Source organism: Talaromyces atroroseus, assembly GCF_001907595.1.
Source record: "Talaromyces atroroseus strain IBT 11181 chromosome Unknown scaffold_17, whole genome shotgun sequence".
Lineage (NCBI taxonomy): Eukaryota > Fungi > Ascomycota > Eurotiomycetes > Eurotiales > Trichocomaceae > Talaromyces > Talaromyces atroroseus.
Genome location: NW_017971449.1, coordinates 171,142 through 184,293, shown reverse-complemented (window position 1 = coordinate 184,293; position 13,152 = coordinate 171,142). Strand labels below are relative to the sequence as shown.

Genomic DNA, 13,152 nt, shown 5'->3' with positions numbered 1-13,152 from the left:
CAGAAAGGCAGGTTTAATCATTTCCAAAGTTAGACCAAGAGCTACTAGAAAATCTTATTAGTGCATTATCGTAACACCATACGAGATAAAGCTGTCTAGACATGACCCCAGGGGCCCAAAATGTTATTGTAAGTCTATACCAATTCACGGTAATATGATGATGCGCTGGCAAGAATTCAACAACTCAACAAACAATGCATGGCCAAAAGCAGGCGCTAATAAACATCATATAAAAAGAAGAAATCCAAATACATAAACGCCGTTTCATATCATGACCCTTCGAAATGCAGCCTCCTGAAATCATTGCGTGAGAAAAGAAAGAAAAGAAAACCCCCATCGTGTAACACGAAGACACAGCTGTCCAGCTGATTTCTCGATTTGCGTACTTACCTTCTCCTTGTATAAATGTCGTGTGTGTTGAAGATGTTATGTTCGTTCGTCAATCGATTTCAATTCGTGTCGTTTCCCATGATTTTGATCACTCGCCTTTTACTTCTTTTTCAAGGTCCTTCTATTTAATTTACCTTCCTTCTATATTTGCATAACGCTAGACAAGTAAATGATTGAAATGCTAGAGCTTCGGGTTTGCTGGAAAACACATGCAACTCATCTTTGGGATCGTTTGCTTCGTGTGTTGCTTCATGGGATACAGCTGTGAAATTTTCGAAAAAAAATAGGTATAAGGGAGACAGATCACTGCTCTGTCGATTCCCGAATCCCCTTGCACTTTCCTTGAGCAATATGGGTGTTTCGTGCTGTAGTGCGTGTAAAAACCGCTCCGCAGTGTGGACACTCAGATTTCGCCGCTGCTCCAGACCGCTCTCGTTGATGTCGTAAAAGGTTGCTAAAGGTAGAAAATTCACGACCGTTGCAACCATGATCCCAACACTGGGGTTTCGGTCGTGACTCGAGTACGCGCACTTGACTTTCAGGCTCGGTAGGACTGACGTTTGTGCTGTTATTCGTGCTCATATAGGTCGCAGCTCTCATAGGAAGTCCAACATTGGACCCTGTCGTCGTAGGATACGTATTAGACCTGCAAGTTAATTATTCCAGGTTAGCAATACTTCCCCTTTCAGACAACTTGATCATATGTGGGCATCGAAAGCATGAATCGCAATGGGACCTTACGAAACAAAGGTTGTTTGAGGGAATTCATAACCGGGCTGATTGAATCCATATGGATTTGACCTAAACCCGTATACCATTAGCCATGTTTCATCATTTCCACTTTATAAATTCAATAACAGGGTCTCCTCACGTGGGATAGAATGCCTGTGACGGTTGCGGCTGTACAGGCTGCTGCAGGCCGAGTGGGTATGAGGTATTTGAGTATATGGTCGGTGGTGATGCGAGAGTAGCGTAGCCTTCTGGGGGAGTGAGAGACTCTTGCGGTCTTCGCTGATAGGGCTCCTCTGGTGTGCTCGATAACGAACGCTGGTAGTGAGACCATTGCGCTTGTTGAGAATGGAAACCACCATCCTGCCTATTTCCCTGAGGAAACATGTTCATTGAGTTTGATTGGGACAGAATGTCACTGGCAGCGCTGAGCGAAGATCCAGAATGTAAATTGATGTCTGGGGTGCCATACGCTATCCCATAGTCAGTCGTGCGAACCGCTCTGAAAAGACTCTTTTTTCCCCGGAAAAGGCATATGAATGGTCAGCGATTCGAGACAACTTACTGTGAATACTGGTATACATTGATCCCTCGTTCTTTATACTCAGTTGTCAAAGGGAAACCTGCCTAGCAGGTTTATTTGCGCACTTAATGTAAACAATGAATTTGGGGAATTCGTGTCATGGACCAACTAGACTGATCTAGCCGGAGAAAATGGGCAATCGCGTATTCTTTTGCAGGAGAGTTTGCTATTGTTGATGGTTGGGGAGGCGTTATTACTCGATCTATTTCCTCTTGAAATTGTCGTTATAGCTTATTATGTTCCGAGTCAGGTAGGCTATTTCGTGGCAAATGTGGTATTCTGATCTAGTGATAATGTTGAATTCTGGAAGTTATCGTCCTGAAATCTGTCATATTGTGAGTTTTCACTTGCGGAATAGGGCATGCAATTTTGTCGACATGACATAGATGGCAAAACCACGTTGAACTTGCATAGGTTGACATGGAAGAGGAGACGTACTTCGGGGCTCGAATATCGCGACTTTGGTGGTGTAGTCTTTGTGTTGAAACAATAAACAATGCTTCTAGAAAGAAAAGAAGCAAAGTACTAGAGGGCGAGGATTGCAACAGAAGTCCGGGGGAGGGTGATAGTTCTTAACCTCTCTGCCTCATATAGAAACCGAATCGGAGAGCGAGTAAGATTAACTAACCCCCACTACCGAGAAGGTTTTTTTTTTTTTTTTTTTTTCGAAAATAGATTTAAAGGGAAAAAAAAACACAACGTCACACTTTAGCCCACGTCTTTAAAGAAGGCTTCTAGAAAACTTGAAACGAAGCCAGCCAAGCAGCGCGCTAAGGCCGTCTGCAGTGAGTAGTCTACTAGACTGTACGTGGCTTTCGGGGGCGTTAGACGCAACAACATGGTATTGAATCAGTAAATAAGCGATTGTCAGAAAGACCATCCAATGGATGACCAGATATCGGGGGGAAAAGGTGGGTGGAATTTGTTTATTCCAGTCCGGTCCAATAGACAGCTGCGCAGCTCTCAGGGTACAATCCGTAAACACGGAATCCGGAAGTAATCTGACAATTGCACCTGGGCTGACTGTTAGTTAGCTAGCACTAATTTGTATGTCGCGAACGGAGGCTTTCTTAGTTCCAACTCCCAACCTTAGAGTACTAGTACGTAGTGGCAGTGCCAGATTAACGTAAGCCCCAACCGAGTGGGCATCTTTATGAGACGTCCCATGTTTATAGTGGCTAAAAAGACTTTTGCGAGTGACGGGTATAACAGGCTAATAGTGGTAGTAGCTGATTTTTGTTGGGGGCTACATGACCATTAGCCCTGGAAAGTGTCCATCATGTCAGAAGTGCTGTACGTACTTCATAAAGTGGTTGGCGAATCGGCGGGGAAAAGAAAACGAGCTGACACCATATATTAAATGAAAAAGTCAACTGAGCGAATAACATGACAGAACATACTTTAGCTTGCGATAGGCAATGTAGGTTTTTTTTTTTTTTTTTTTTTTTTTTCTCCAAATGGCAAGTGCTGACTTTGATTCATAAATTGAGGGTTGCTGCAGATTCGTATCCGGACTGGGCTAGCGGTGAGATTTACCCAGCAAAGCCAGTAATACCAATGAATGGCAACACGGCGTGGCCACTGATCATAGCGAAGAAATGTTGGCCTTGAATCATGCTGGCTTAAGCAGTTTCAGCCCCCACTGGGCCCTGGTCATGGCCTGAGATGGGTAAGAACTAAGAGTATGAACTAAAGTCTCGGGCTAGCGAGTCCCGCAATTGTCTGTTGCTGTTTTGGTCTGGCGCTGTCCACGAAGTCAACTAAGTTTGGGGAGTTATCTTGAATTTAGTCATGCCGCCTCGAGAGTCATGGGCTTAGTTACCGCTGTTTTAAGCTCTTGGGCTTCCTTGATATAGGCCACATCGGGCTGCAGATGGGATGATCTTCCGTGGCCGTGAAGGTGGATACTACCCGCGGTAAATGAAGATCTCATATGCAAGCCTGACACGGATGCGGTGGGCAATGGCATGGGAAGTGTTGGAGAAGAAGATGGAGTAGTGAGTGCACAAGCGCAGTCAGTGTGCGAAGTAGCATCTGCGCCTACGTCTTGAGGAGATGTCTGCGTCGTGTCGCGGGGGCGGGCATGATGAAGAAGGGCCGGTGAGTAAGCCGCCGACCCGGGATCACGTGCGTGTGCGATGCACATTGATCTGCATGACAAACTACTCCCTTTACTATCGTGTAAACTCGTCATATACTCGAGTATTTCGTCGACCTGGACTTGCGATATGCCAGCCTATATGCGATAGACAGACGTATACTTGCTTGGTATGTCACTATGCAATACTGTTTATACCTCATAATGTACGGAGTAATCTACAAAGTATATGTATGCGTAGCGTCAATACTCAACAATATTAGGTTTTACTGTGGGGATGTAATCATTCAGCGTCTATACTCCGTACTCCGGACTTTACAGAGTATTCCGTACAGAGCACGAGTAGGTATCAACTGCCGAAGACCATTAGATAAGGGAACTTGTAAATACCAAATAGATGGCTCGAGCTTTCGAAGGTCAGATCTTCTGAGCGGCTATCCACCTGGTCTTGATGTTAGATAGGCATTGTGATACAAGTCCGAACTGTTAACTATTAATTCTATGCCAGTTTTAGCTACATCCTCGTGTAAAAAGTGGACGACGTCGGCGACTTCCTTCAGGAAGGTGGACGGAGTACACCGTACGCCCAAGCTATAATAGGCTAGCGCCAACGTTAAAACAAACTCCGCTAAACTTAATATGTTATTTTAGACCGGCGCTAGAAGGTTGCGCAGAATTCCAGAATGGCGCTAAAAGCGGCCAAGCAATACCAACATGCAACCATAAGCCTAATATGGTAACGCGCGTGCACGAGGCAGGCCAATCAGGGTCTAGACTATAAACGACCCGTTAGTAGCCCCACCTAATATAATAATATCACGGGCAGCCCGTAACAGGCTCGCTTGTCTATGTTAGTGCAAACATACAAATGTCAACACAGCATGCATGTACGTCTTATGAAGTGGACCATGTCCTGGTAGATTTAAAATACTGAAGCAGAATATCATATCTCTAACCTTGAGTATGGAGCAGTTCGGCTTGTCGACTTCGTGATAACCTACCGTCCAGTTCGATAATTATCGACTTGTTTGACCTCGGGAGTCGGCCATAACCTTTCCTCTTTCAACCTAGCCCTCCCTTTAAGATCGATTCCAGATGGGGGCCAGGCACGAAGAAGTTGCGTTGTTCAACGGAATGCATTAGCATCATGCAACAACCCATGAAAAACCACGTTGCAAGACGCATTAGCCTACTAATCCTCCGTGACGGCTCTTAATCATGCATGTACTACGGAGTAATTTGGCATTGCTAATTGTTCTATCTCTTCCTCTGCCACTATGTCAATTCGGGCCAATAACTTATACGCAGGTCGATATGAGACATCAGAGCTGAGTACAAGGCCCGAGACTATATAAGCTTTCCAGGGCTGGATTTTGTTAGCTAAGGAAGCATCAAAAGTTTAAGGTATTGAATTCCTACAGTCTGAAATATTCCTCGGAAGAGTGTCTCTATTCTTCAAGGGCTGCACCCACAGAAGCGCTATCATAAGTCATGGCTTTTTGATCTGTCTTCTCGCGAGAAAATGCTTCATTGTACAAATTCCCTTCGGTTTTTGTCCTAGCCTAGACTTGTAGTTGTAGTCCACACTAGATCGAAATATGTTGAGCCGTCCATGTGAGATTTAAGCATATTCCTGTATGGAGACACCCTCACTCCTTGTGCTACTCGAGCCAAAACATTCCTATACCGGCTTATAAATAAAATTGTGCCTTATGGCACCCTTGCCGTATAGGGTCGGTGAGGAAGCATTTCCTAGTAATGAATGCTGAAGAAAAAAAATACGGTCTAGAGCTGCAACAGATATCTAGATCGATCATAATTGCCGGGATATACCCATTCCTAGCTACTGGGATTGAAAGTCACCGGTAGGTGTCTCCGTAGAATCTTTTCCAGCTAGTATTCTAACTACGCGTGTTCGTATCTAATCAGAGCAATTTTTTTCTATTCTAGGCCCACCTTAATCATCCAATAGTCATGTTTCATGCTTGGTGCTTTTTTGTCACTTGCATGGAAAATCAAAGTTTTGCAAATACATCCCACAGAAAAGAGCGGTATGACTATTTTCTTAACGATTAAGTCGAAGGCGAGAATGAGTCTACACTTTCTAACACGTTTAATATGCCACATACAGAAACACACTCTGAATCTATACCGAGGTTTAGCACGAATTATAATACCTCTTATCAAGCTTTCATAGTCCAGAATCGACTCATGAATTATAAATGATAATGGCTTAATACGTTGTCCAATTGTCCAATCCAAGGCCATCTCTAGGTCTATTTCGTCTGGGATTACACGGTGTTGACCTACACAAGTGCCGATAGCTTCTATTAGACTTGATTGCGAATCATAATAATCGTCCTTCAAAAAGGCGATCATGATCTTAATTTTGCATTTAGGATTGTCCGTTTATGAGATAAACGTATACTGACAATTGCCTGCGTACAAGGCGGCTGGCTCTCAGGATCTACTTCTTAGAACAGCTCCTGAAGCTGAGGTGATATTTAAAGTATAATGCAATAACAGATCAATAACAATCATACTTGCACGGCATTGCCCGGCCAAGCATCTGGGAAAGCAATGATGGATAGTAGCATATGCCGAACAATGTCTGAGGATATATCCGCAGTATTTTGATAAACATGGAGATCGTAAGCAGCACATTGTCGAAACGACTAACGGAAGAGATATAGTGATTTTTGTTTTCCCTGTTCCAAGTCTTCTTCCTGTGGTATCAAAAAGACAAAGTTAGCAAAAAGGGGTTGGAATCCATATTAGAAAGTACTGACTTTATGGTGAGCCCAATATCCTCCACAACTGATTGCTCCCATGCAATACTTTTCTTCTGCCTTTCAGAGAATGTACTCCCCTTTATTGAAGGTAAAGTTCCAGATAACAAATGTATGGGGGGGTGGTATTCCTTTTAGGAATCTCGATCATCTTAATGATGGTACTCTGGTTCCTGGAAACCCTGATCGCTATCATGGTGCACGTCCTGAGCAACTTGACCGTCAAATACGGATTAAGTTCATTGATCAAATTGTTCCAACCTCGCAACATGATCTCCCCATTGCATCAAATTTCTTCCTAGCAGCAAAAGGTCCTGATGGATCAGCATCAGTGGCTAAAAGGCAGGCATGCAATGACGGTGCATCAGGAGCAAGGGAATGCACTCGCTTCAAGTATATGGCAGCGATAAATTTGAATTTTATAATAGTGCTAGTACCCTAATGTCTATTTATCATAATGGGCAGCTCCAAATGTTTACCAATCATCCTTCGAAATCAGCTACATCAGATCGCACAGAGTACTGCATGACCCAGTTACGATCCTTTTCTATGACTGACTGTTATGACACATTCCGAGAAGGTGCGACCTGGTATCGGAATGGCAGGGACTGGGCAAAGGAGCAACGGGATAAAGCAATAAGGCGAGCAAACGAGAAAGCCACTCAGAACATCGTCGAATCCACTGCTTCAAATGAAATATCGAGTACGGAGTCAGTCGCGTCTATCACTGAGTAGCCCGGCACACATATACCCGAGACACATTCGGTGCAGTCGACATGCTCACTTTTGCCCAAACCAGCTTAAGAGAAGCAAAATAAGTCCGTCTAATGTGATAGTCTTCTCTACGCTGCTGCTCAAGGAGGACATCTTCATATTGTTCGGCTACTACTCGAAAAGGGAGCGGATGTCGATACTCAGGATGGAGATTACTCTGCAGGTTGCTACCAAAGTAGATCCAGATCTTATGTATTAACTATATTGCGGGGATTCTCTACTAATACTAGACCTAACCGAACTCCTAGAGATATAAAACCAAGCTGGAAATAGAATACAAGATTTCGAACTAGACATGTTAGTCAACATAATTTTATGAAGATCTTAGTCAACTTAATTGGTAACTAAGTATAGTTAGTTATAAAACAACACCAAGCACATTATGGATAGATCCTTACAGATCTCGAATTAGTGGCCATCCGAAGATTGGATAATTCTGGAAACCTGGAACTATCAAACCCAATTCTTCTAGGGAAGATATGTGGAAATGTATTGGGGCAATCGCGGCTTATTTGTTTTGCGAGCACTCTAGTATACTGGCATGCAGGACCAGGGCGAGGGCAGATGAAATATATAATACACTCCTAAAGGGCCCCATGAGCTTCTGGCAGTGTCTTACCTACTTGCTGTAGCCAAGCACGAAGCCCCTTCTGCTTCTCTTACTATCTTCAAGTTTATGTTGTTTGTTTTTGATGTTTGATGCTCCCCTCCTGCTTCTGATTCTGTATTCTGTCTTCGAGTTTGTTGTTTGATATTGTGTGATGGTCCTTTCTACTTTAGCAAGGGCTCTCTGGAAAGCAGGATTCTATTTTTTTTTAACAAGAGTCTTTCCTTCATATAAGGATTTTTAAGATTCTGTTGAGCAACAGGTAGGCGTCCGGAGTTGTATAGTTCAGTGGCCCCCATTGGGTACACTAAATGGGGTAGCACGTGCCTGAGAGATCATGTGGACTGCTTCCTGAGGCAGATTTCCATAGGGCTCGGGAAAGTCGGAGTTGGATTCGTGTCTCACCTGGTTCTGGAAAAACAGTGTGTCCTTCGCCAGAGGAGTCAGGCGAGTGAGTATAGCAAGTACCTGATCCAAATCAACAAGAAGAGGGGTTCAAGAACGACAATGTAGCATGTACAGTACCTACGTGGCATGGGCTGTGTTTAAGCTAGCATGGATGCCTAAGGCTAGCTTCCGCGTACTAAATGCGCCTAGTGCGGGTGCCGGTGCGTCATTCCGTTGTATCAGAACTGAACTGGACAACCCCTCGTTCTCGCACTGCTTACCCCCTCCAAACCAGATCCCTGAGGCGTGTGAGTGTTTGCCTTGGAAAGACAGGCATCGCGTATAGACAGGTGGGTGGTTTATTTCATTTTTTCCAGGAACACGGGGTTTGCTCACGCTTTCTGTCCCGTGATTCCACTGTTTTGGTTCGCGCGCGCCGGACCAACTCGCTTGGAAAGCACATGTCTGTTTCAAGCGACCAGGTCTGCCTGGATTAAAAACACCTGACGTCAAACAAAAACTGCAACCATCTTTAGTGTCGACGCTCTATTGGCAATATGGAATCTATCTGTCTCTCCGAGGCAGCCGTCTCTGTTCCGGCGATGAACTCCAAGAGAGAAGAAAAGCGAGATTATTTTTTAACTGATTGATCAGTGTGATAGCATAGATTTTCCGATTCTTGCCACTTGATTAGCCTTTTTGGCCCGCGAATACACCGACATGAGCATCTCCTTTGTCGAGGACCTCTGGTCCAGCGTGTTCACACCGGGGCCAACACAAAGCTTACTCGTGGCCACCAATGCGACCTTTGCGGCGCTCCAGCTTGTTTTGTTCCTGCTGCTCGTTGCGACGTACAGTGTACATTTCGTCATTCTTTCGATCCTCTCGGGAGCGCTGTGGTGGGCCATCAATTGGTTTGCCATGGAAGTGCGAGCAGTCCAAGCGCGTCAGGAGGAAGAGAAAAGACAGCAGGATGCTATTGCTGAAAAGGATAAATCCAGGTCGAGCAGCAGGATCAATACCTCCGCGGATGCAAATGATTCCGACACGGAAACAGAAGTTGGAGGAGTGTCAAGGACTAGAAGACGTCGGCCCGACGCAGCAAATCCAACTTCTGCTGTTGAATCCAACAAATCCAGCGACGATGACCAGCACAGCCAGAAGAAGGGCGTCCAAGGAGAGAGCTCAGGCTATACAAGCACTGATAGTGAATGGGAGAAAGTGGATAAAGACAAGTCGGCATGATGATCCAATAGATTTAGCTACGATTGGGCCTCAACGTCTATTTCGTTACATGTATTGCCGCACGAGGCTGGTACCTTTATACCCTCATCGCAATTTTCTTTTTGATTTGATGTATATCGTTCATATAAGATTTTCCTGAATTCAAGATCCAGCAGCCGAAGATATATCGGTGATGACATAGAATGTGAGATGGATTTTTTTTATAAAAGAAGAGGGGGCAAAACTGCGATCATACTTAAGATCTGCTTGCCACGCAGTAGACATTGTAAATACTGAAAGTTGTCTACGAAGACAAGCCCATGCTTGCTGGGAGTTCGGCACGTGACCACGCGAGCGCCTTCCACGCGCTTTGTCCAAAAAGGAATCAGTAGCTTCCTTCCGTGGAATATCAAGTCAACAAGTCAGTCATTGTGGCCATGGAAAACCATGAACAAAAACCTACCAAATAAAAGGTCTTAGCAGGAGCAACAGATATGCAACTGGCGAAATGTTCCAAAACGCTTCTCTTGCCAGGAGCCGCAAGCGCGTCTTCAACTCCGTGTTCGCGCCCGTCACCTTGACGGAAAATGCTCCCACTCCTCTAGCCACGCCAGCACTTGGTTCCAGCGCTCCAGGTCAAGCATTCGGGTCTCGGGCTTTACCAGAGGCAGTCAGTAACGTCAGAATCAATGAAGCAGAACCGGAGCCTGAAGGGATCATTTGGAGCCGAGTGTGGCATTCCGCAACCGAGTTTCTCGCACTGCCTGATTGGACCTATGAAACGCTTTCCAGCTTTGTCGAACATGCTACATCTTTTTCATTGCAACCGAAACATATCACGCCGGAGATAGAAAGGTCTCTGTCCCATTTATTAAATCAGCACCAGCAAATCAAGGAATATGATCTTGTCGACTGGTATTGCAATGAGCTACGTCGTCATTTTATAACTAATCTACGCGCTGTTCTTGGGGCTGTAGGTGTTCGCAACAGTTTTGCAAAATGTTATAGCGCATGCATGCCACTAACGTTATACCATAGGCCCTGGAAACAAGCCCCGAAGATGAGTCTCTTGCCGAGACAGTGCGCTGCTTACAACTGGCACAGCACATGTATTTTACGCCATTCTTGAATCATGTGGCGCCAAAATTGGACACAACGGAGCGTGACACATCGTTTTTAAAGCTTCGAGAGAGTTTTCAGGCCATTGTTGCGCATTCGCTATCGTCTAGTCGCATATCAAATGCCTTGGAGATAGCCCTTCTGAAAGATGCTTCTATCGTATTAGGAATCTCGCAGGCGAGGAATGACCAGGGAGATGAAAATGAATCAACCGGCCATGAAAACGACATGGAGATTGACGCACAAGTCTCCACCTCATATAGACGCTGGAGAGACATCCCGTCTGAGGCTACTCGCATTCAGATCATGGCTGAGCAGGAAGACAGCCAGCTGAGCGAGTCTAGACACAAAATTCTTTCGATACTACAGGCTATGCAAGATGTCGGAATCGGTGGTCACCGAGCGCAGAAAGTATTCGCCCGGGTAATGAATGATATGATGACTGAATTCATAGTGGTAAGCTATAAAGAACAGTGGCGCTCACCGTCTCTAGTTGTGCAACATTTACGGCTATGGGTGGAAAATGTCTTTGCAAGACTAGCTGTCGAAGTGCTGGCCATTCTTCAGCCGTCTTCCTTGGGCAATATTGATGAACAGTTGGACAATGTTCGTCTAGATGATGTGGAAAAGTGGCAAGAGATTGCGATTGCCCGCCTTGGTGCTCTGCGTACCAGTGAGCTTTTTGATGTGATCGTCGACTGGGACTCCAGTAGTGGTGCGATTGAAGACCTTAAACATTACACAACACACACTGCCTCAAGGTATTCACTGGCGACTACATTCATCAGTATGCTCATTCAGCGCTTACTCCACCCTGGAGCGTCCACCGTCCAAATTCTGCAGCTCTATATCTCCATTATTCGAGCATTCAACCTTCTAGACCCAAAGGGCGTTCTGCTTGACCGGGCAGCTCGACCCATTAGAAAATACCTTCGAGACCGCGATGACACAATTAAAGCCATTGTTGGCGGACTTCTCGCAGACAACACGAGCAATGAAACAGGGTCGAATACAGAATTTGGTGAGACATTGGTAGAACTTTCAACAGAACTCAACAACGCTCATCAACGAAGCGTCCAGAACGATACTGGCGAGCTGGATTGGGATGATATGAACTGGATGCCAGATCCCGTGGATGCGGCTGCGGATTACAAGAGATCCAAAGGTGCAGACGTTGTCGGCAGTTTGATTAGTCTCTTTGAGTCCAAGGAGGCATTCGTGAAAGAGCTCCAGAACATGCTATCAGAGCGATTGCTTAAAAAGAAAGCGGACTTTGATCAGGAACGATCGGTTTTGGAATTGTTGAAAATACGATTTGGCGACGGTGCACTGCAGGCCTGCGAAGTCATGCTTCGCGATGTCGTTGATTCCAAACGCGTCGATACTATTATTCGAAACGACCAAAAGTCAGGAACCGTAGCAGATGCGTTAGGGCAAACCGAGAATACACCGCAGCTGCATGCCAAGATCCTGTCACGATTTTTCTGGCCGGACATTCAAGACCAGCCATTCAACGTACCTGAAGAGATCGATAGGTTACAGCAGCGGTATTCCGACGGTTTTGAATCTCTCAAACAGTCTCGCAAACTGAAATGGTTTAATGCGCTTGGCCAGGTCACCGTTGAATTAGACCTTGAAGATCGAGTATTCACGGATGAAGTTACAACGTGGCAGGCTACCGTGATCTACGCCTTTCAGTCCGAGACACCCAGCTCTAGTTCCAATGAGCCGGTCACAAAGACTGTGATGGAACTTGCAAAGACGCTGAACATGTCTGCTTCTCTGGTACGTAGCGCTTGCCTCTTCTGGGTAAGCAAGCGGATCCTCAGTGAGGTACAACGGGATTCTTTCCGCGTGCTTGAGGTGCTCCCCAGCGACGATGATCATGAAATGACTACCGGCGACGAACAGGAAGCTATCAGCGCATCCGCAGCCGAAGCCAATGCTGCAGCGGCAGCAAAAGAAACAGCCAATGCGGCGGCCATGGAAAAAATGAACCTTTACTGGCAATTCATCGTGGGCATGTTGACGAATCAAGGCGCTATGCCTCTGCAACGAATTATCATGATGCTCAAGATCGTAGTACCGGGGGGCTTTCCTTTTGGGAACGAAGAACTGCGGGAGTTCCTTGCCGGCATGGTGGCACAGGGCAAGCTGGAGATTGTTGGTGGGGGGAACTACAAGATCGTGCGGTGATCCAGCCAACGTCTGTTGTCTCGCTAGCCTCAATGAATACAACCTCTATCTATTTGACGTATCAAATCTATTTCAGAGTAGAACTGTGAAAAACTTGTGCCAAAACTTTTATAAAAGCTCAACGGGGGTAGAGATCAACCCCACGCACATATACTCTTAAAGACATTTCAAGAAGCCATTTACTACTTAGGTATCATGTTGTATCTCTGCCTCCCTCCCCTACCGAACGCCCTTGCAACCTACTAAACAACCGAGA

At 45.5% G+C, this 13,152-nt stretch overlaps 3 protein-coding genes across 3 annotated transcripts; 2 read left to right on the top strand and 1 right to left on the bottom strand.

The window, feature by feature from the left end:
• Positions 1-693: 693 nt before the first annotated feature.
• On the bottom strand, positions 694-1,506 carry UA08_09020 (hypothetical protein; the record flags this gene model as incomplete). The annotated part of the gene is made up of 3 exons (XM_020264080.1): positions 694-1,036; positions 1,132-1,191; positions 1,262-1,506. 3 exons carry the CDS (start codon positions 1,504-1,506, stop codon positions 694-696), a joined length of 648 nt encoding a protein of 215 aa, XP_020115799.1.
• Positions 1,507-8,484: 6,978 nt separating this feature from the next.
• Positions 8,485-9,602, top strand: UA08_09019 (hypothetical protein; the record flags this gene model as incomplete). Its single annotated transcript, XM_020264079.1, has 2 exons — positions 8,485-8,665; positions 9,052-9,602. The coding sequence occupies 2 exons, from the start codon at positions 8,485-8,487 to the stop codon at positions 9,600-9,602; spliced, it is 732 nt and encodes a 243-aa protein (XP_020115798.1).
• A 487-nt stretch (positions 9,603-10,089) lies between these two features.
• Positions 10,090-12,896, top strand: UA08_09018 (hypothetical protein; the record flags this gene model as incomplete). The annotated part of the gene is made up of 2 exons (XM_020264078.1): positions 10,090-10,554; positions 10,620-12,896. 2 exons carry the CDS (start codon positions 10,090-10,092, stop codon positions 12,894-12,896), a joined length of 2,742 nt encoding a protein of 913 aa, XP_020115880.1.
• Between the last annotated feature and the right edge of the window lie 256 nt (positions 12,897-13,152).